The following is a 23,014-nucleotide window of genomic DNA, read 5'->3' as shown; positions in this document are numbered from 1 at the left end:
TGCTGGCTTATAGAATGTTTTGTTCCCCCACTTGCCTGTGGTGGACTGATGCAGGAAACTGCCATATAATGCTGGCAGGATCCAGGAGCACCTAATTAACTGGGAGGGCCACTCTGACAGAGATGGAAGAGAGCATAATGTCTACCAGCTTGTGGTGAGGCTTGGTCACTTGGTGCAGCTGTATCTGCAGGCCAATCCTGAGCTAAATCCTGGAAGGATTTAAAATAATCTACCATGTATGGAGGGAGGGAGGGGGCACCACTGCCTCATCAAGTGAGGAGGATGAGATGAATTTGAGGGATATCCTCCCTTTCTGCCTCAGCTTCAACTTCCTCCCCCAGTTGCTCAGAAGTGTGACCCTTTTGACACAACTGAAGGAGGTACCTCCTTGCCTGTTGATATGTCACATTTATGGCCTTAGAGACTTAACTCTGAAAATGGCAGGAATCCCAGGACAGCCATTGTCCGCACCATGAAGCAGATGTTCATGATGAAAATGGGACTCATGGTTGGTAGGATGAGTAGTCAGAAACCAAGTCCTCTTGCTCACCATCTGAATCTGATGGGAAAGATTCTAGGAGAGGCAAGGCCAGTGCATCAGACACCAACAGATCAATTGTACACCAGAAATCCGCTCATGAAGATGTCAGTGGCAATGGTTGTCAGTGCCAAGCAGCTTGTACCAACAGAACTGAGATGTAGACCTAATTATATGGCCTTTTGGTGCCATGTGCACCAGGGCTGATCCCAGTGACCATGTCTACACAGCCCTCCCTAGAACAGATCTTTAATGCTTTTCATGGCCCTACTGTGCCAGTATTACTTTGCCTATACCTACTGGCTACGTCTAGACTGGCATGATTTTCCACAAATGCTTTTAACGGAAAAGTTTTCTGTTAAAAGCATTTGCGGAAAAGAGCGTCTAGATTGGCACGGACGCTTTTCCACAAAAGCACTTTTTGCGGAAAAGCGTCCGTGCCAATCTAGTCGCGCTTTTCCGCAAAAAAGCCCCGATCGCCATTTTCATGATCGGGGCTTTTTTGCGCAAAACAAATCTGAGTTGTCTACACTGGCCCTTTTGCGCAAAAGAACTTTTACCAGAACGGTAGCAGCATAGTATTTCCGCAAGAAGCCCTGATTTCTTACATGAGATCGTCAGTGTTCTTGCCGAAATTCAAGCGGCCAGTGTAGACAGCTGGCAAGTTTTTCCGCAAAAGCAGCTGCTTTTGCGGAAAAACTTGCTAGTCTAGATGCAGCCACTGTGTCATAGGCAGACCAACTTGCTCTGTTGGGTTGGTACCACATGTGCCCTGCGTACCAGCACTAGACAGCTTTAATTCTGTTTTCACCAACAGAACCAGAGATAGCTTCTGACTTGATCATGGCTTACAATGGGGATGCTCAGATCTTTTCTTAGTGGTCCTGAGTGGCTCATCTCCTTGGAATCACCTGTCTTTCACATAGGAGGTTGCGGTGAAAGTTCTTGCCAGGACTCCAGGGCTCAAAGGGTATAAGCAGTTTAAGCCTTAACTCTTTGTACTTCCAGGACCTGGGTTTTAACTGCTGGCACCAAATCACATTTCTGTGGATAGTGTTTTCCCCCAGGCAATGAACAGCACAAATGTCCATCTGTTATGGGGATAGATTCTTTGCAGATAAAGCATTTTGAAGCCTGGAGCGCTAGGCATACCCTTGGCCAAGAGTGTCACTCCCGCCTCCCCAAAAATAAACAAGGCACTAACAAAAAGTCTTCAAAGGAAGCTAAAATTTGCAAAACTTCAGAGGATTAATGCTCTGTGAAAAGGGAGCTCTGCATGCATCGGCAGAATGGACTGCTAAGGAAATTCTCCAATGTGCAGCACCGAAGGCGCACTAGGGAGCCATTTGTCAACCTCCCTGGTAAACCTCATCCCACAAGGCATAATGGGGAGGTCAACAAATGCCTTTGATGTCGACTGCAGAGTGTCCAGACTACAGCGCTGTGCTGCCAAACAGCTGATCAGCACAGCGTGGCAGCCATTTACATTTAAATGAAGCGACGATTATTTAAATCAACACTTCATTTGGGTATGTCTAATAAACTAATCTACATGGCTCTGGCGACAGAGCCATGTAGTCTAGACATACCTAATGTATTTGCATCTGCTAACTGGTAAGTAACCAAAAAGTCAACCAATTCTCACTTCTATAAAACCTCTCTCTCTTCCATAGAGCTGTCAGTAAGTGAAATTTACTAATTGTGCATGAGCATAGTTTTGTTATTGAGAAAGCAGAGGGAAAAGCCCAGGCTGCAATTTTATAGGACCTACAAGGCAATCTCTTTCTACAGGAGCTTTAGCATTCCTGGAAATGTGATTGGTGCTAAGATCTGATCTGCAGCAAAGAAACAAACATTCCCTGAGATAAACAATCTCATGCAGTTCTTGGAAGCCTCACATATTTACAGCTATTACACCAGAAGCTATAGTGGATTTGAGAATCCAGGGGATAACAGAGGGCCTGACATGGGGAGGCAACACGTGTTCTTTCTCCCCTGCCTCCGGCACTCACTCCAGCAGTGGGAGCCGGAGCGACTCAGCACCTGCTCCACTCTGCTGCCATTGGCTTTTCCATAGCAGCCGGAAGCCAAGCATCCAGCAGTTGCTGCATAGAACCCGAGCGCAGCAGGCCAGGAGAAGGCAGTGGGGCAAGAGTGGGCTGCGCCCTGGCTCCCACTGCTGTGATGAGTGCAAGCAGGGATAGATCCCTGGCTGCTGCCCCATGCTCACATTTAATCCCCTGGGTCCCATCCATAGACAATTGAGGAAGCCGTCGCAAGGCCTGGGGCAGCCAACCCAAACTCTCTTATGGATGGGATGGCTCTGCAGACAGTGATGGATTTTCTCTCAAGTGTGGCAATGACCATTAAGAAAAAGCTTGCACATGGTGTGTGTATATATAGCATCTTCATCTTGATGCCCTGAGAATCAGACCATGTATTCAGTATCAGAGGGATAGCCATGTTAGTCTGGATCTGCAAAAGCAACAAGGAGTCCTGTGGCACCTTAAACTAACATGTATTGGAGCATAAGCTTTCGTGGGCAAAAACCCACTTTGTCAGATGCATGTATTGTTACCAAGACCATGTATTGTTACCAAGATCTTTGGTGCCACAGATTTAGCAGTTACAAAGTACTAATTTATAGAAAAACTTAGCTACCACTCCAGGCAGATCTCAGCTTCTCTCAGACTGTCATGTCTGATATCTCAGTTTTCCCTTTGCATGTATAAATGTTACGTTACATTTGCACAATGAATTGAAGGCAGAAATGAACGTGATTTCTGCAGCAGAAAGCTGCAGCCTCCCAACCAAAGTTCCCTTCTTCCCAACCTGCGTAGTAGCATGGCATCAGCCCCGCCCAACCAAGGGCTCAGTGCATGGAGCTGCCTAGCTGGGGGAGGGGCACTTCTCCCTCAGCAATAGCAGCAACTCCCTCCTGAGGACAGAGCAGCAAGTCTCTCCCAGCCGTTAGGGAGAGTCCCCTCCCTACCAGCTGGAGAGACTCACTGCTGTCCTCAGCAGGGAGCTGCTGCTGTCACTGAGGGAGAAGCGCCCTAGTCCATAGTTGAGCGTGGCTGACTAAGCAGCTGGTTGGGCTGTGCTGCCACGTAGCTTAGAGGGAACCTTACTCCCAACCCTCCATGCACTGTGGAAGAGAATTTTTACAAAAGCACCACCTGCATTAGTTCTTATAAGAAGTGTATGATATCTTCCCAGAACCTGAGACCCAGAAATGAAACTGGTGGTTCTCATTTTAAAAATCTTTAACAAGTGCTCAAAATGCAGACATTTCATAGGCAGCTCAATTACAATTAGCAGTGGTTGGGGTTTTTTCCCCCCAGATTCAGAAGTTTATTTAGACTTTAAGACCAAGAATTCTGGATTTATTCAAAATAATAGTGGGTCTATATCAGACTTAAAACACTTATACCACAAGCATAGATAATAACACTTAAGTCAGCTGTTCCTACCATTCGCTGATCTTGGTACTGTTTGAATAACCCTGTGACAGCATTTTGGCAATCAGCTTTGTACTGTGAATGAGACTATAGTGACCCTATTAAAATGTAGAAGGAAAGACAAATGGTTTTCAAGGGAAGTGTAATTCTTCCCTCCCTCAAAGTAGATCTCTAAATCAGTGCACTATACAAAGCGTGGCCTGATTTCTAGCCATAACCAACTTGGTACTTAAAAACAGTAAAACTACATATCCTAAATCTCATGCAGTACTGGAGTTTTGACAGATGAAGCTAGTGGATCTCATGACAAAAAAATCCTCTCCTTTCCAGGAGTATTTAAAATGTAATTAATTCCCTACAGGTAGAGATAAAAAATGTTGAAGGTATTTATCAGCTCTCAAATTAGTAAAGGACCAAAGTCTCTGTTGCAAAAGAAACCATACTGTTTTAGCGCTGCACTTAAAAACCAAACAGCTGTGAGAATCTAATCATCATGTTTTTATTTTGCAAATCCTGCTTTTCATTCTAAAATTCAAAAAGATGATGCACCTCAAGTGTTTCTTGGGGAATGTACGGCTTCCTGCAGTCTTCAACCTAAAAAATTATGTAGAAAGCAGAACTAAGCAAGTCTACAGAACAAGACAGTTACGCACAAGACTGCTCCCATAACAGAACAGTTGGGTCCCTCCCCTTGAACAAAACCAAAGCCAGACATATTTCTGGCAATGCACATTCAGGAACTGCATTCAAATAAGATGGGGAAAAAAAATCAAAATAATGGATTATACAATTGTGCAGGACAAGTCACCTTTACACAAACATTCACGCAGTTATTCTTGCTGCAGCTCCGTTTCTACAGGTGGTGCCTCCTCTTCCACCTTTGCATCACTGGTTTCAGACTGTGTTACCTCACTTGGTTTTTGCTCTTCTTTTTCGACCTGCTGTACCTCAGCTTCAGCTTCTGCAAAAGCCACTGTCGCATCTGTATTTTCTTGAGGGGGGGTTGGTTCTTCTGTCGCAACCTCTGTTGCAACCTCTGGTGCTTCTATTCCAGCCTCTGCCCCAACCTCAGCTTCCTCTTGGAGTGATTGTGGCTCCTCTGCCTCTTTTTTAGGTAATTCATTTTCAGGCAACTCCTCAGAGGCATTTTCTATTTCTTCTCCTTCTACTTTAGTGGCTTCAGGGGCTTCTGTGGTTTCACTTGCATCCCCAGTACCTTCCTCCTTAGCCTCTGCAGTCGCACTTTCATTAGCCCCTTCAGCACCTCCATCACCTCCTTCCAAGGCCTCAGTTTCATCAACATCCTGGTCAACAATTTCATCTGTAAATGGATCATCACCCTGATAAAGAGAGGAGAAAAGACAGAAGTCATTTGTTTGTAGTATGGTTTAAGTTTCTCCTACAGGAAACCTCAGACATGAAATTCAGAGGTTTGTAATTGGAAACGAGATCCTCGATTTCAGGAAAACTGTGAAAATTGATCCAGTCAAGCTCAAAGCTCCTATAAAGTTGTGCACTCTAAACTTTTATCATGAAAAGCACCCAGGAAAATATTTGTCGAAGCCCCATATCAATAGGCAGTTACTTATTGTTGGGAAAGCCTCTACCTTGCAGAAATGCAAATTATATGTGAATCTCCTGTATTGTAACCTATTCAGGGTGCAGTAACCCCGGGGCTGGGGAAGGGAAGGCATATTATTAAGAACTGTGTGTGCTGCAATACTTAGGAAAACCAGGGGTGTCCAATCTTCTAAAAAGCAATTAAAACTATTTTTCACCTTCTGTCCAGTCCCACTTGAGCACACAACCCAGTGGTAGAGCAATTTCTCCCACTGGAAATGGTCCAGGCAGATCAACAACTGAAGTAACAGTTTTCATACCACCCACCCCATCTTTAGTAGCCAAGAAATCCAGGTATTTTTTGAAGTATTATTATAACTGATTTCAAATGAAAACTGTCTTGGTAGTCTTAGGAATTGGTTCCTGCTAAACCAACCCATGATAAGTGATAACTAATTAGATTGTTATTTTAGTGGGAGTTATTCACATTTTTCAGAGAAGGTCAAGGCCCTGAGAGTTTTGGCCTTGTTTAGCCTGAATAAGGCTGAAATCAGAGCTCACTTTACTCTTGTGGGACAGGGAACCCCCTAAGTTATCTGAGGGAAAATATTGTATAGCCAGCAGATGGACCCCCTGTATGGTTTGTTTGGGATTATGGTGTGGTGGCTCCAAAGCTCTCCTTCCCTTCCTCACAGATCACCTTGGTATGCAGGCAGCCTGCAACAGATGACATGTGAGCGAGGAAGATAACATGCCAGAGGCAGAAATCTTGCCCAGAATCTAAGAGCTTTTGAACTCTAAGTCATGGCTGTGATGGAGGTGAGGAGAGAAAGTTCTCCTGCTCTGCCAGTATCCGTGAAATCCTACTTCATGTACCAGAATGATCAGATTCAGACCAGTCTGGCTGCCTCCACAAGAGCAGATCCATGCAGGTGGAGGACAAACACAATGTCGTCTTCTCTGGCTGGATTTCAGCCAGCCAATCTTATCTACTGAGGTTCTGGAAGAACTCCGGGCTACACCCTGCGATCTGGACTCAGGTCCATAATCGCCAGTAAAATCTACAGGGGAATATGGAGTCCACTACTGGTGGAGACTGTCACAGCCTCCTCTTAGAAGGGCAAGGTGCCAGCATCCCTCAGAGGAGGAATCATTGGGCCCACGTTCAAGAAACCATCTCTTGACGCTGACAGTCTTGGCAATTATCGCCCTGTCTCCAGCCTTCCTTGGGGAAGGTTGCTGAGAAGGTTTTGGCGAGGCAGCTCTGGCATTACCTGGAATCCTCAGATTTCCTTCACCCCTTTCAGTCTGGTTTTGCACCTGGGTATGGTACGGAGACCGTGCTGGGATCGGTCGAAGATCTCCTCCTGCTGATGGACAAAGGTCAGGTGCCCATGCTGATTCTTTTAGATCTGCCGGCAGCCTTTGATACAGTTGATCATGAGGTGTTGTTGATGTGCCTGCGGACCCTGGCAGGGGTAGACGGAGTTGCACTTGAGTGGTTCCGTTCTTTCCTCTGAGAGATCCCAGAGGGTAGCACTGGGCAATTGCTCATCTGCCCCAAGGGCTCTCTCGCGTGGGGTACCGCAGGGTTTATTGTCACCCCTCCTGTTCAACGTGTATGAGAGGCCGCTAGGGGAGACAGCCTCACTATCTGGGCTGCATTGCCATCAATGTGCTGATAACTCTCAGCTCAGTCTCTTTCACTGGACCCAGAGGGTGGAGTCTCAGTTTTGCTAGTGTCTAGCAGAGACTGGGGCTTGAACGAGAGCTAGTCGGCAGAAGCTCAATCCAGATATGATGCCGGTGGAACAGGGAAAACAGCTGCTCCCCCCATATGAGGGGGTTTGCCTGCCCTGTTAGCCAAGTTTGCAAATCAGGGGTCCTGTTGGATCCTTGGCTGCTCCTGGATTCCCAGGTAGCAACAGTAGCCAAAGTGCTTCTTTTCATCTTCGCATGGCAAGGAGGTTGCGACCTTTCGTCTCAGATGCGGACCTCGCCAGTTACCCACGCCCATGTCACCTCCAGATTGCATTACTGCAATGTGCTTTACATGGGCATACCCTCGAAGGCAACTTGGAAATGTTAGTGCAGGACGTAACTGCCTGCTTACTCAGCGGTGCTTCTGCATGGAACACTTTACACCCATACTCTGAAGACTGCACTGGCTTCCAGCTTCTTTCAGGGTGCAAGTCAAAGTGCTGATTTGACCTAAGAACCCTACTTGGCGTGGGCCCTGACTTAGTCCTCAAGTTCCATCCCGACACTGAGGATCAGCTAGGGTGCTTTCACTGATACTCCCCTGCTTTGATCTCAAGGGACATGGACAGGACCTAAAGGCAGTGTGTTTCAACTCTGGAATTTGATGCCCCTGTTGGTCTGTCAGAGTTTGTTGACCTGCTGGGAAAGTTCAGAGCCTAACTATTCATGCAGGGTGAATTTCACCCCAGGCAGGTAGCTAGGATGAGGTCTAGGCACCACTTCAGTCCAATGCATGCCCTGTGGGACTTAGATGGTGACTATGCCTTGTCTCTCCTTTTGGTACCAGGGTGAATGCCCCCTCAGGCCACAGCCTGAGGGCTGGGTTTAGGGCACTGGAGTGCCTTTTGATATTTTGTCCCTTTAAAATTGGATTTTGGTTTGAATGATTTCATAACTAGTCTATGTGCACCTGGGGAGTTGCAACAGGTAAAATATGTAAGTTAAAAAAAATACATGAAAAGTGGTAAGCTGACTAAAAGAAAATAAGGAAACCAGACCCACAGCTCAGACTGCACATAAGAAATCAGAGTGGTATCTATGTTTCTCCCAACTGTATACAGAAGCGAGTTTTGTGACCAACATGCAGCACACACAGTGATACTCAGCTATGTCTTCTATATCAGTGTTCAGGACCATGTCGGTGTGTATCCCCATTCTCTGTGGAAAAGCAAGACTGTCAATTTTCCTATTCACTCACCTTGAGATACTTTTCCAGCATTTTTACTATGTGTTTGTTATTTAGAACACTCTTGGCAACATGGAGACTAGTCTTCTTGAACTGCTCAGCAGCCATCTGAAAAGGAAACCAGACACTGGGGGTTACTCTGTGGGTTAAGTCAAAGAAGGGTTTAAACAGAGACCAGTCACAAGCAATATTCCTTCTATTTTTTCCCATCCATGTACAGAATAAGTTTGGTTACATGCACCAAGGCAAGTGCAGATGTGCACCACTGGTAGAAGCACATGCTGCCAGCTGTGACTGGATATGGGCGCTCTGTTAATCAGCTGGGCAGCATCTGAATCTTTCCTGGGGATTCATCCAAACCCACAGCTTACAGGGAATACTGGTCATAAGAGGTTAGTTTCCTGGTCAGCTAGACTGTAAAGGGGAAATTCCATAAGGTATCTAGTCAGCCGTGGAGGACATGCCCAAGCTGGCAATACAAGCCCTGCGGGAAAGTCCATTTAAGGACCCTCGCTGAAATGATCACCAAAATGCAAGGTGCTGGACAAGGAAGGAGAAATGTAGCAATCTCTGGTTAAAAGAAGTAGATTCTTAGGTCTTTTCACTACCAAAAGTAAGTTTATTTCATGATCAAGACAGCTAAACAATATCTGCTATGCTCTGTCTGCATTCACATCCAAATACCATGAAGTGAAGACTGGCATTATGCCTTGACTTTTAATTTTAATTGAAACTGTTCCCAATAAGACAAGAAAACACGCCTCAAATACCTTAACAGTAAAATCAGATGCAACAAAATGTTAAGACTTTAAAATGAATGCTGTCTGAACAAGAGTCAGTGCAGGATCTCCAGCAGAATGGCTAGCATAAAATGAGCAGATGCACCATACTTGAGCTTGGCAGGATTCCATTTTAAATTGACAGATGTGAGCAAATATTGAGTTCAGCTGACACAATGAAAACTGATGAAAACAGTTAGTGGAACTGCAGCTACCCAGTCCCTTGCACGTATAGAGACTTGGTGTCAGCAGCCCTGCAGCAGCGCAGAATCCCCTCTGCTCCTCCACTCCTGTGACAGCAGGCCTCCAGATGATTCCCTGCATGGCTGCAGGTACAGGTGAGCCCTGTTCCCTGCAGGCACAACATGCAGGGAAAGCTGTGGTCCTGGAGAGATGAGTGGAAACCAGTGCTTCAAGAATGACGACAAATCCCCAACATTAGGACGGTCAGCCACTTCTAAATGTTATAGCTCCTTTCCTAGCAGGAGCCAGTGGGAGGGGCTTTCTGTGGCCAGAGATTCATCTAGCCCAGTGGTCTCCAACCTTTTTATGACCAAGATCACTTTTTAAATGACAGAACAAGCCAAGATCTACCATCCCACCTCTTCCTTGAAGCCCTGCCCCTTCCTCTCTATTCTCCTCCTCTCCATCACTTGCTATCCCCAATCCTTATACTGTTGCTATTTTCCCACAGGGTGTCAGTGGAGTCAAGGGACAGGGTGCTGGGGTGGGGACAGGGTGCCAGTGGGGGCAGGGTGTTGGCTGGGGTAGGGAATCCTTGGCACACACCTCTCCCCCCCCCCCCCCCCCAAGGAGGGAAGCCCTAGTGCACGCTTCCCCCTGGGACTCCTCCCCCTCTGCCCGGCGCACACTTGCCCTCGGGACTCCTACCTCTTCCCCAGCAGAGGAGGGGAGCCCCAGTGCACGCCTCCCCTCCCCTCCAAGCTCCAGCACGCGCCTTCCCTCTGGGACTCCTACCTCCTCCCGGCACACCACAGACCTGGAGGAGGGGAGCAGGCAGCGCACTTCCTTCCACCCACGGGAAGCCAGCACTACCTACATTTTCGGAGGTAGGTAGTGGGGCTTCTTGGGGGTGGGGGGAATTGGGGGGGCCCCGAATGCCTCGTGAAGGACTCGTCGGTGACCACGGATCTAGCCAAAGGTCTCTGCTCAGCCTCCCCAGGACTGCTGCCTTCTCTGCATCTTGTGCCTGCAGGGATTAGGTGCCATCCGCCCTACAGCTGCACAGGGAGTCCTCTGCAGTCTTGGCCTCACTCATCCAACAACCAAGAAGGTAGAAATCATACTGGGGAGAAACAGTTCAGCAGCACCTAGCGTTTGGGGGTTTGTACTACCTGAAGTGTAGCCCTGACTGAGCCAAGACCACAGCCTCCCTGCACAGTGCACCCCAGTGTCTTGGGCCACTATAAAAATAAAAATTATTAGAAGTAGGAGACACTCTCTTTTTATTAAAGATTATAGATCTCATCATTAAGGCTAAGACTATCAGTTATATTTAGTAAAAAAAAAAAAAAGTCACAAAAACAGGTCACTGGCAATAAACAAAAATTTACAGAACTCTGGACCTGTCTGACATTTACTAAAAGTAACTTTAGAAGCTGCAGGACAGGGGCGTGCATGCAGCCCAGGTTGCAGAGCTAGGGCTGGCTCCAACTGCTGACATCTGAAGCCAAAGTAGTCACAGAGATCAAGTCAAGTCATGGACTCTATAACTGCCATGACCGCTGTGTCTAAATCATAGCCTTATTCGTCATGCATTGCTCCATTCTGAACTGAGACTAAAGGGCTCCTGGAAGCTGTACTGTAAAGCTCCAACTTCCATTGCAGCCTATGCTGGTTTAGGTGCTCATCTAACATGATAACCTGTTGGATTTATTATTGTGCTTGCCTCAAATATTCTAACAAGGGAGGTTTCTGAATTTTTTAAGAAGCGCTATAAAAAATGCAACCCCAAAAGAACAGGAAGGAAAAGCCAGACCATCACAAATTACCAGGGACATGACTGCTAACATGTATTATGCAACAGGAAGTCAGACTAGTTCGCAATGCTCTCTTCTAGCCTTAAAATGTATAAATCCAACTAAAATATAATTCCTGGCCCAATAAGGATCTAGCTAGCTCCCTGCGTATCATAGTCAGCATATAGAAACTTCTTAAATTCACTGATGGCAGATTACAAAAGTCAAGACCTGGTCTTGCTTTCTTTGTACCCATTTCTATTAATCACTCTCACTCCCAATATGTACTGAAACCCCTTCCAGTTCAACTGCTAATACCTACCTACCTACTTGTTAATACCTGCATCAGAACAAAAGCCACATGTCCAGTTCCTTGATCTTTCCATAACCACCAGCACCCACCATGTGATTTACTTGTTGGTTTCATACTCCATCAGGTCAGGAACAATAAGTCAGAAGATGAGAAGAGCTTCTAACAATGTCTAGCAAGCTGACATTTCTCTATGCAAAAGCATAGAGTACACCAGTTTCTCCGTGGTCAGTAACCTACAGTCCCTCATCTGTCCATAAACCGTTTCTCTGAATTAAAGTTAGATGATTTAAAGTAATGAGTAGTTAGCCGGAAGTAAGTATACTTGCTTACCCTGCGGTTCCTATTGTGGTCTGCTGACCTCAGGTGTCTTTGGAGGAGGTGGTTCTGTGCAGGAATTAACATGTCACAAGCCATACAGTGAGCTGCTTCGATCTTCTTGAAAAAGTGTTCCTGGCCGATACCTGGGGTGACACAGACATTCATTAGAGTTGCTGTTATCTCAAAAAATGTTCTGTTACGTCACATAAGGGATGTTAGGAAGTGTGTAATTTGGTAACTGTGTAGCTGACAACAATTTTGTCGGTTACACAATTAACCACTGTGGCTCTGCATAAAAAGGAGACTCAGGAGCTGCCGTGTAGTCAAGCTGGCTCGCGCTGGGTCCCTGCAACTAACCCCCGCTGAAGCTCTGCATTCAAAGCATTTGAGCCAGCAGGCATGCATGCTAGCCCAGTCTCAGCTCACATCAGTCCCAGAAGCTATTCCTACTGCGGCTCTTTATAGAAAGGACTTTCAAAGCTGGTGAGCAGGTATGCTAGCTCAGTCTCAGCTTGTGCCAGTCCTGGCGGCTACTCCCCACCCACCCCCAGCTCTGCACAGAAAGGATTTGCAGAGCCAGCAGGGGTAGCTGCTGGATTCAGAGTTAGCCGAGACTGAGCCAGCGTGCCTGCCCATCAGCTCCAAAAGTCCTTTCTATACAGAGCTGCGGTGCGGGTAGCTGCTGGGACTGAGCCAGCCTGACTGAGCGCCAGTTCCCAAAATACTTTAAATGCAATTCCCTCCCCGCCTCCCCACCCCCGCCCAGTGGCTCTGTATGTACTTGGTACTGTTAACCAATAAGCTTATATCCGCTTTAACCAGACATATACTTTTACAACCCAAACTTAATGTACTGAGAGTCCCATCAACACCCTCTCACCACTCCCACAAATCTCACATAACTCCCTCTGGGATGTAATGGGCAGTAATTTGACACCAGTACCTCATTTTCTTTCAATTCTGCCTTTTATTCTGAGAGCCAGACATGCGTGTCATTCTAAGAACAGAATTTGAGAAGCCACTTGTCTAACCAATCTAGATTCTAACACATGCCCCACGACTGTTGTATCACAGCACATCAAATATCACCTATATCCTAATGCCAGACAAACACAAAAATCACTGACTTTCCCTAAGCAGAGTGGGGAATGGAACCCAGATGTCCAGAGTCCCAGGTAAGTGCCTTTGCCACAACATACCTGCTTCTGCAAGACTCTCACTGAAACTACTTTCTAGTCTCAAATTCATTTCCTACATTTTAGAATAGTTCACTCTTTGTTTACCCATTTTCAGAGGCCTACAGCAAAAACCTGTCAGCTGGCTTACTGCTGGTCAATGCATAACTTAATTCAAGTGTATCTGTCAGAACCTAAGATCACAATATCAAAGCAATGTCGATTCATTAATTGGTAGCGTCTGAAGAGACAGGCAAGTTCTGTGGCAATGTTCCAGCTCCCATTTCTAAAATGGCACAAATCGGGGGGAGGGGGAGGGAGAAACTAACCATGAACAACAGCTTTTAATGAAGTTAAATAGTAAAATTAACATAGGATCTGCAGTGTTCAGCTGAATATTTACAAATATTGTAAACTTGCTTTGGAACATTTTCCTATCTGCCACTGCCACACATTTACACTGGCTACAGAATTTAGCGTCAGTAACACTCAGTCTACTATGCATAGAATCTACAACCTCTCCCCCACCTACATAGTGAGTAGGCATGTTAAGAAAATTTTATTGACTACATAAGTAATCGATAAGGGTTAGCACTCAGTCCCAGCTTGAGATGAATCCCAGCAACTACACCCACTACAGCTCTGCATTATTAGGGGACTGGAGAACCAGTATGCAAACAGGCTGGCTCAGTCCCCTAATAATGCAGAGCTGCGTTATTAGATAGCAGGGTTATTGCCACAGAACTTACCTGGTCCTGCTTAGCACACAATTCCCAACACATCTATAATGTGCCCTCTCTTCAGACACTGCCAGTTAATGAATAGGCATTGAACTGATATTGTGACCTTGGGTTCTGACAGATACACTTGAATTAGGAAGAGCCAGTAGTTGCCAGGACTCGGCTTGAGCCAGGACTCGGCCAGCCTGCCTGCCCGCATACCAGCTCCTAAAGTGTGTCTAATGCAGACAGCCCACTACAAAATTTACTTGCAGTGCTGTGCGGCAGGTGAGGGGGGATATCGTGTGTAGCCGACAGTGTTAATTGATAAGCACCCACTTATCTGTTAATTGTTTAATCAACTACACTATTATAATCCCTAATAGTGAGGACTTATTTTTACAAAATCTGCCACAGCATTCACATGTACTGTGATACAGCATCGGAAGCAAGGCTGAATTAGAAATGCTTACATCAGTGCCTCCCAACCTTTTTGAGAACACAGACCCCTTTTCAATCTATTAAAATTTTTAGAGATCCCCCTCCCCCCAAATAACAGAGCTGTGTCTTCAACCTGCACCCCTCAACCCGCTCGGGAAGCGGTGCAGGTTGAGGGACTTGCTGGCTGTGGCATGGAGTTTTCATGTCGGCAGCCAGCAAGTCCTTCACCCTGCATTGCTCCCCACGGCTTGGGAAGCAATGCAGGCTGAAGGACATGCTGGCTTCAAGAGGCTCCGTACATTTATTTCAAAATTCTATTTTAAGCTTTCCGCAGATCCCCTACAGAACCATCATGGACCACCATAGGACCGCAGACCATAGGTTGGAAACTACTGGCTTACACAAATGAGTAGATCATAGAGCAAGCCATTAGGCCTTAGAAAATGAACAAGCATAATTTTTAAACTTTCAAGATGCAGTTCTTTTTAGCAGGTATCTCAGTCACTGGAGTGAGATAGCAAAGTTGAAATAGAAACTGAACTGAGGGGAGGTGGCAATATTAGCTTCTGTCTTACCCCAGCCCTTTCAGATAAGGAATTTGGCACCAGAAAGGAAAAGCAAATGAGGCTCCTGTATCTTTCCTTCACCCAATAACGTCCCATCTACTAAGTCTTTTCTGTCAGCCCTACTGATTTCCCACTGACCATCTAAGCCATGTCAGATCTGAATAATACAACTGTTTTCTGCTAGGCGAGTTGGACAGTTTGTAGCATCTTGAGCCTAATTAAGAGTTGATCGATCTAGATTTACTGAACAGGCAGTAGTTAACTGTAAAATCTGCAGGGCAAGGATGGTCTTTTTGTTTTGAGTTTGTACAGCATCTAGCATAAAAGCGGTCCTGTTCCATTACTAGTGCTTCTAGGTGGCACTGCAAAACAAAATCTCCAAGCACTCAGAGACATCACTTACCTTTGAAAGGGTCTGGTTTCTGCTTTGTACCCTCCTTTTCAGTCAGCTCCTGACGACGCTTTTCAATTTTCTTGTTTCTGTTCACAATATATTCCTAAGGAGAGGAGAGGGGAATGAAACTCAGACTCATAGACTTTAAGATCAGAAGGGACCATTATGATCATCTAGTCTGACCCCCTGCACAATGCAGGCCACAGAATCTCACCCACCCCCTCCTAGAATAATCCTCTCACCTATATCTCAGATATTGAAGCCTTCAAATAGTTTGAAGACCCCAAGATGCAGAGAATCCTCCAACTGTGATCTGTACCCCATGCTACAGAGGAAGGTGAAAAACCTCCAGTGCCTCTGCCAATCTACCCTGGAGGAAAATTCCTTCTTGACCCCAAATATGGCGACCAAATATGGCGATCAGCTAAACCCTGAGCATGTGGGCAAGACTCACCAGCCAGACACCCAGAATGAAAATGGCACAAGCAAATGTCATCAGTAAGTAGCACAATCTACACCATGCCACTAAAAGAGGAAATGAGAGCTTTGCAAGAAAACCCAAGGGGAGAGGAAGAGAGCATAACTAAATAATTAAGAGACATGCCAAACACTTCCTCCCCATCCTGCCTATACCTTCAGGAGCTCAAATATCTACTCAGTCAGATCTATACACCTCACCACACTACAGGAAGCCAATAGCGCCATCAAAGTGGAAAATGTCTCTTTAAACCTGTCACCTGGAGAAGAATAAAATAGAGGCTGCAGAAGCACAAGCTGTCTGACACCTCACCTGATCAGAAGATCAATCTCTAGAATTTATACATTTCTTAGTTTCTCTCCTGAGCCAGCTAACTGATGGCTTAAACAGCATCAATTTAGCGTTATTTGTGTGACATGTACAAGTAATCCACTAGGAACTAAACAAAACACTGTATTTCAGATGAATCAGTAAATGCCAGCAGGCTCTGGATCCCATTACTAAACCCTATACAATCCAATTACCAGATGTGACAGAGACTAACACAATTCTTCAATTATCCTATGCCTTCTCCCACACCATTCTAGGACTTTTAAATAAGGACTCAAGAAAAGCTAAGCCAACCACATACCTGCAGAAACTCAACTGTTTTATCAGGGAGTTTTGTGCCAATGTATCGCAGAGTGTCTTTGTGAAACTTGCTTTGCAGGTGTTTCTGGATTTCTTCATCTTCAAAGCTTCGGAACTTACACACAGAGCAGGCAAACTGGATTCTGAAGAAAGTAATGTGTAGTACAATAACCTACACAGCGGAACTTTTCATGAGAGTAAAAATCATTAGCTTTCTCATAGAGAGAGAATTCCAATTTGAGGAATTTTGTGCTCAAATTTTCCTCTCCAGCTTCAACTGATGCAAAATTATTAAATTCCTAAATTGTGTAATTTTTGTTTGTAGCATGTATGTGCATGTTCAAAGAAGTGTATTTTATGGGTCAGAGTTAAGCCTAATTTTGGAATATACAAAGTGAATTTTCAATTGATTATACTATTGTTAATTTGTAGATATGGACTGAATGGGTAAATTATCTTAGTCATTAGAGTGTTTATTTTTTAAAATGACAATGCTCTGTATTTAGCATTTGGGTTATCATGAATTATAAACTATAACTGTAGCTATTAGCAGGGCTCGAAAATAGTGTAATCTACTCGCCCATGGCGAGTAAATTACAACCCGGAAGAACCAGCGCGGAGCGATCTGTGCATGCACAGAACCGCACGGCTGGCGAGCAGAGCTCGCTGCCACTCGGCAAGCCCTGGCTATTAGACAACACCTACATTCCCTTTTCTTTAATGGGAGCCACAAAGCACAGAGGAAATAGACTGACTACAAATAGGGATGTTAAAATACACTTATTTTGGAATTTTCAGAGGTTACATGTTTACATGTGGGGGTAGGGAGGATTGTGCCAAAAGTCGGTTCCCTGCGAGCACCAGCTCCCACAGATCCCCCCTCTCCTGCTGCTGCTTCTGTGTCAGAGGCAGCAGCATGCGAGGGGAGTGGGTTCTCACAGGGAGCCTGCTTAAAAGCCAACTCCCCTCAAGCGCCAGTTCTTGCCTCCCCCTCCCCCCCCAATTCCTCCTGCACTGCTGCCTCTGATACAGAGGCAACAGCACGCGGGAGGTGTGTGCACCTGGATGTAACTGGGCTCATTTATATGTGTACACGATCACATCCCTAGCTGAAACTGATGGGCTGATCCACTATGCTGACTTCCAGACAGGCACTTATATCTGTGCAGTATGAGTAGGTGGGAGTACACATCTCCTGCAGGGATCCCAGGAAACTTCTGTGCCAGGTGGGTTAGCAATGATGCACCACAGCACTGCCTTAGAAAACTGGATTTATTAATTGCGCCTTCTGTAATCACTTACCTGTCCATTGCACGATCACGCATTCTATCTCTTCTCCTCTGTTTCTCCTTCTTCTTTTTCACCTCATCATCATCATCGTCACCACCATCTCCAGATGCTACAGAGATTCATATTTAAAAGTTGCTATATAATACCTAATGTCAATGTTTATGGTTAGCAGAAATCTAAGGCTTTGGGTTTTATTAGGATGTGAACTACTGTGCTTGCCTCCCATACTAGGCTATTTCTATCCCTCCTAATCTCTAACAGTTCTTTTGTCCAATTTGTTTTTTCAGGCCTGCTTCTCCATCATAGAAGTATTAAGTCCAAGGATATTTGGGCTGAAAGAAGAGTTCTCAGCTTCTGGAGAACAAACCCCAGAAACAGACTCCACTTTTGACTCTTGGTGCCCATATTTTTAAAAATATAATTTGAAAATATATTCAACGAGTTGTTTAAAAAAAAATTTAAATCGGATTTTTTTTTAATCAGATTTTTTGATAAAATGCTTTTTGAGAAAAAAAACTATATAAAATAGTTTTAATTAAGATACGTTGTTGCTGAAAGATGGAATAGGGATGAAACATTACATGAATTAGAGTTTGTAAGAAAAGTTTTGTAAACGAGTTCCAATACAGGCAGTCCCCTGGTTACGTACAAGATAGGGACTGTAGCTTTGTTCTTAAGTTGAATATGTAAGTCGGAACTGGCGTCAGCCGCTGCTGAAACTGATCAGTTTCAACCGCGGCTGAATCTGGACGCCAGTTCTGACTTACATACAGATTCAACTTAAGAAACCCAGGCGTCCCCAAGTCAGCTGCTGCTGAAACTGATCAGCAGCTGATTCCAGGAAGCCTAGGGCAGAGCAACTCTGCCTCGGGCTTCCTGTAGTCAGCGCTGGTCAGTTTCAGCAGGCTGACTTGGGGATGCCTGGGGCAGAGCAGCTGGGGTGCCGCTGGGTTGCTCCAGTAGCGCGGCTCCTCGGCACTACTGGAGTAACCCAGCAGCACCCCAGCTGCTCTGCCCCAGGCATCCTGATTCAGCTGCTGCTGAAACTGACCAGCAGCGGCTGAATCAGGACGCCTGGGGCAGAGCAGCTGGGGTGCTGCCGGGTTGGTCCAGAGCGGCGCTGCGGGACCAACCCGGCAGCCCCCAGCTGCTCTACCCCAGGGGTAGGCAAGAAAAGCCTGGTCTGCTGGGGGAGGGAAGTACTAGCTGCACCCGCCCCCAGCAGACCAGGGAGACGGGGGTGGCGGGACCGCCCAAGTCCTCCACGGCTTTGCTCCGTCTCCCTGGTCTGCTGACCTGGGAGACGCAGAGCAAAGCCGCAGAGCACGCGAGCAGCGGGACAGTCCAGGCGCACTTGGGCTGTCCCACTGCGGGCGTGCTCCGCGGCTTTGCTCCCCGTCTCCCTGGTCTGCAGGGAGACGGGGAGCAAAGCCGCGGAGCACGCCCGCAGCAGGACAGCCCAAGGGGGACAGCCCTGGGCTGTCCCGCTGCGGGCGTGCTCCGAGGCTTTGCTCCCCATCTCCCTGGTTTGCTGGTCGGGAGACGGGGAGCAAAGCCACGGAGCACGCCCGCAGGGGGACAACTCAAGCACGCCCGGGCTGTCCCGCTGCAGTCGTGCTCCAAGGCTTTGCTCCCCGTCTCCCTGCATACCAGGGAGACGGGGAGCAGCTTTTCTCGCCCCGGAGGACGGGGGCGGCTGATCCGCGTAACTCGGGGACTGTCTGTAGTTCATGAATTAGGGACCTTATCTAATGAGATTTCAGAGGCTTCTGCATAGATTAATCTTTTTATCTACCCAATGGGACTCAGTGCTCAGTCTAGAAGATTACCATCAGAGATGCTTAGTTTTACAGTTCTCAAACTGTGGATTTGTGTCTCCAGAGATATTCTTGATAACAGCAAAAATGTGTTTAAATATTTAGAGGTGAGTATTAACAGACCTCAACCCTACTGTATTTCTGCAAATTTGTGTACACAGAGTCAATCCCTTATCTCTCTCTAAAAGTGCAAGATTTCAAAAAGTTCAATGAATATAAGCCAATATTTTACATTTCGCTGACATAGTCAATTAAATTTTTAAAAATGTAATTTGAAAATATATATGAAAACAATTAACAAAAAACCCCTTGATTTAACTAAACTCAAAAATTCATATCTGTTTTGTTAAAATATTATGTTTGCTATTTAACAACAACAACCACCCAGAATATGTAACATTGTTTTAGTTGAATAAAACAATTTAAATGTCTGTCTGGTGATGGTCTCCTAATATAGCATGGCAAGAAAATCCTCCAAATATTAATGATTAACTTGTTGAACTGGAGATCGCTCACTTCCCAATGACTTCATAAGTATCTGCTTCAATTACCTTTGGTAAATGAAATAACCAAACAATCATTTTCTGCTATAGCCGTAAAACTAATCTGAAAAGTTTTCAAAATAAATCACTATTTAAAAATGTAGTATGTACCTTCTAAAAATGAAGCCTACGTCTATCTCTTAGTTGTGAAGAGTATGTATTAAAGTTATATGACAACCAACAAGAATACATATATAGAAAACCATGGCTAAATTGAGTCATCCTCAATCTTATTTAAATCAAATCCATACTGACACACATGACAAGCAGGGAATTCTCATCACTTGGCTTCAGAAGTTGCTGGTTTCAGCAAAGACACAGAAACCAAAAATTGAACTAGGCTCTTACTGTTGAGTGAAGGCCTTCTCTTGGGGTAGGTGTATTATGGTGACATATCTTTACCCAACTTTCCCTGCACGACTACATGTACCTCCCCCCTTATAGCCTGGGTTTCTTTGGCTGGCTGAATGATGGGAATACAGACTCTCAGTAGGGATGCAAACAACTACTCAACTAATTGACTATCTGACAAGCAAATGCTTATCAGATAGTCAACACACTATCCACTACCCACTAGTTGCTTCCCCCCCACACTTGTGGTCTCTATCAGAAAGAGGCAGCAAGGGGCGGGGGGAGAGAAGAGAGTGCTTCAAAGCAGCAACACGGCTGAGTCCCCAGCTGACCCCGGGACTCCATGCAACACTGCCTCTTTGAAACACTGTGGGTTCCCCCTCCCCCTTCCCACCTCCCCAGGCCAGCAGCATTATTGCACCAGGCTGCAAAAGACTACACTAACGCTCAGGGCAACAGCTCAGTCACCTGGACCTGTGTGATGTACCTGACATGACAACACACTCCAACTCAAGTGAAAGGAAAAACACAACCCACACACCAGTTGGATTCATTAAGTCCATAGGAATTGTGTACAGTGTAGCAATCACCCTACCTTTCTTCTCCCAATCTTCACCACAACCCCCATTCTCCTTTAAAACAAAAACAAAAAAAAAAGCCATCAACAACTACAACTTTAAAAATCCATAATCTGTATTTACACTAATCTGTCAGTGACTGATATACACAGTGTAGAGTCATTTTAACATCAAACCATCATATTTAACTATAATTTGCAAAACTTTTGCTAAGACTACTTCAAAATTTGACAGAGATCCTATTTTGCAACTCTTACATTTTATGTGTGGTACCTGTTGTTGCTAAAACAATGAGTCACAGCCATGTACTGAACTGTGTTTGATGGTACCTAGTACAATGGGGATCCAGCCTTAGTTAGCCTTTAGGCACTCCTGTCAAACTCCTTATTAATCATGTTTATAACACCACTCTCCCGTCAAATACACAGTCTCTGAAATTAACAGTAACAGAGCACAGTGCTGGTCTAGAATGCAGAATTAGGTGCAGTCATATATATCCCATATTGCAGGAGGAGGAAACTTTTGTTACGCAGACTTCTAAACCTATATTTAGACTAACCTGAAGCTATTTTTTAAAATTCTATCACGGATGCAAGGGAAATGACATAAAGGACACAAGCTATACTACTCTAACATTATCTTGACTCTCAGCTGAGGCTAATCTAATAAAGGAAAGAAACTAGTAGACACATTCAGAAAATTCACATTAACATTATATAGACTCCAGAAAGTTACTTACACCTTTGTCTGCTTCATCTCCAGATTTGTCCTCTCCTTCACCATCATCTGCCAGAAACACAAAACAGATCATTTAACTTGGGTAAGGAAAGCCTGTCCTCCCCCTCATACTGCAAGTTACAAGAACCCAGCACTATTATCATTGTCTATTTACTCACAGAGCATTGGTACAGCACCACAAAAAAGAACTAACTGGATATTCTCTCCCTTGTCTGGCAGCCCATTACAGGTCCTGTCCTTACCCTAAAGGTGAATATACAGCACCAGGATCTGAGTCCCCAGAGCATCGAGGCACCTCATAGCATACCACAGTAACAGCGAGGGTATGTCTATACTGCAAAGTTAATTCGAAATAACAGCCGTTATTTTGAATTAACTTTAATAGCGACTATACATGCAAACCGCTATTTCAAAATTAATTCGAAATAGCGGAGTGCTTAATTCGAATTTGGTAAACCTCATTCTACGAGGAGTAACGCCAACTTCGAAACAGCTATTTTGAATGCTGTGTAGACACTTAATTTGAAATAGGGGGTCTCTAGCCCTTCCCAGGGAGCCCTGGTGGCCACTCTGGGCACAACTAAGAAAACTTAACTCTCCTCTCCCCCAGCCCCGGAGCCATTAAAGGGGTAGACCCTGGCCACAGTGCCTGTGCCAGCTCCAAGGCACAGTGGCCCCAAAACATGAGCCAACCAAGCCACTAGCAACCAGCCCTCCACTGCTCCCCAGGAGCAGGCTGCCAGCTCCCAGGAGCCTGACAGGGGCTGGAGAAGGTGGGTGCCTTCCTAGTCCAGGGTGGAGATCAGGGACCTTATTTAGGTTGGGGGCGGGGGGAGATGCCCCTAACATCCATGATCTCTGCACTAGATGGAGGAACGCAGCCGTCTAGGGCAGGATAGCTGCCAGCCTGGTCACCAAAGGCCACATGCGAACCCAGGAGCAGTCTGCATGAAAATCAAGTTGGTCCGACAAGACCCCAACCCTGGGCCCTGAGCTTCCCCTCCCACTTCTTCCCCTTGCTTCCCCCTTTCAGGTTTCCCCCTCCCCCTCCCATTCTCTCTCTTCCCCTCTCACACCTCCTTTTCCCAGTCTCCACAGAGGTTCATCCCCCCGCCCCTCCCAGTTTTGTTCAATAAACCCAGTTTATATTTTTGAACATACGTGTCTTTTGTTTAACATCAGGAAGGGGGGCTAGGGAGGGGTAAGCGGAAGGACATGAGGGAGGAATGGGGCACAAGCCCCCGGTGAGGAGGACCGGGGTGGCTCTGAGGGCTCCTTGGGGTGGACACTCTCCCGCAGAGCCTCCTGGATCCTGAAAGCGCCCTGATGGACCCCCCAGATGGCAGCCTGCAGCAAGTGCAGCCGGCCTGCCCAGGGACAGCTCTGGCTCCATGTGGCCA

The 23,014-nt window shown here is 45.9% G+C and overlaps 1 protein-coding gene across 4 annotated transcripts in view; it reads right to left on the bottom strand.

The window, feature by feature from the left end:
• The window catches only part of AKAP8 (A-kinase anchoring protein 8), a 55,520-nt gene that overhangs the window by 8,182 nt on the left and 24,324 nt on the right, over positions 1 to 23,014 (bottom strand). The window contains exons 7-14 of one of the 4 annotated variants that reach the window (XM_075902145.1): positions 21,618 to 21,662; positions 17,601 to 17,697; positions 16,300 to 16,441; positions 15,200 to 15,293; positions 11,908 to 12,038; positions 8,519 to 8,614; positions 4,808 to 5,339; positions 4,477 to 4,593 (exon numbers count right to left, since the gene is read on the bottom strand). In XM_075902145.1, the coding sequence (XP_075758260.1) occupies positions 4,830 to 5,339; positions 8,519 to 8,614; positions 11,908 to 12,038; positions 15,200 to 15,293; positions 16,300 to 16,441; positions 17,601 to 17,697; positions 21,618 to 21,662 (1,115 nt within the window). In that variant the 3' untranslated portion in view covers positions 4,477 to 4,593; positions 4,808 to 4,829. Of the gene's footprint in view, positions 1 to 4,476; positions 5,340 to 6,833; positions 7,029 to 8,518; positions 8,615 to 11,907; positions 12,039 to 15,199; positions 15,294 to 16,299; positions 16,442 to 17,600; positions 17,698 to 21,617; positions 21,663 to 23,014 lie in introns of those variants that run through there. The other 3 variants (XR_012896641.1, XM_075902147.1, XM_014571964.3) reach the window with 3 other exon arrangements.

Source organism: Pelodiscus sinensis, chromosome 19 (assembly GCF_049634645.1).
Source record: "Pelodiscus sinensis isolate JC-2024 chromosome 19, ASM4963464v1, whole genome shotgun sequence".
Taxonomy (NCBI): Eukaryota; Metazoa; Chordata; order Testudines; family Trionychidae; genus Pelodiscus; species Pelodiscus sinensis.
Note: the sequence above shows the minus strand (reverse complement) of the source record. Positions and strands in the feature narration are given on the sequence as shown.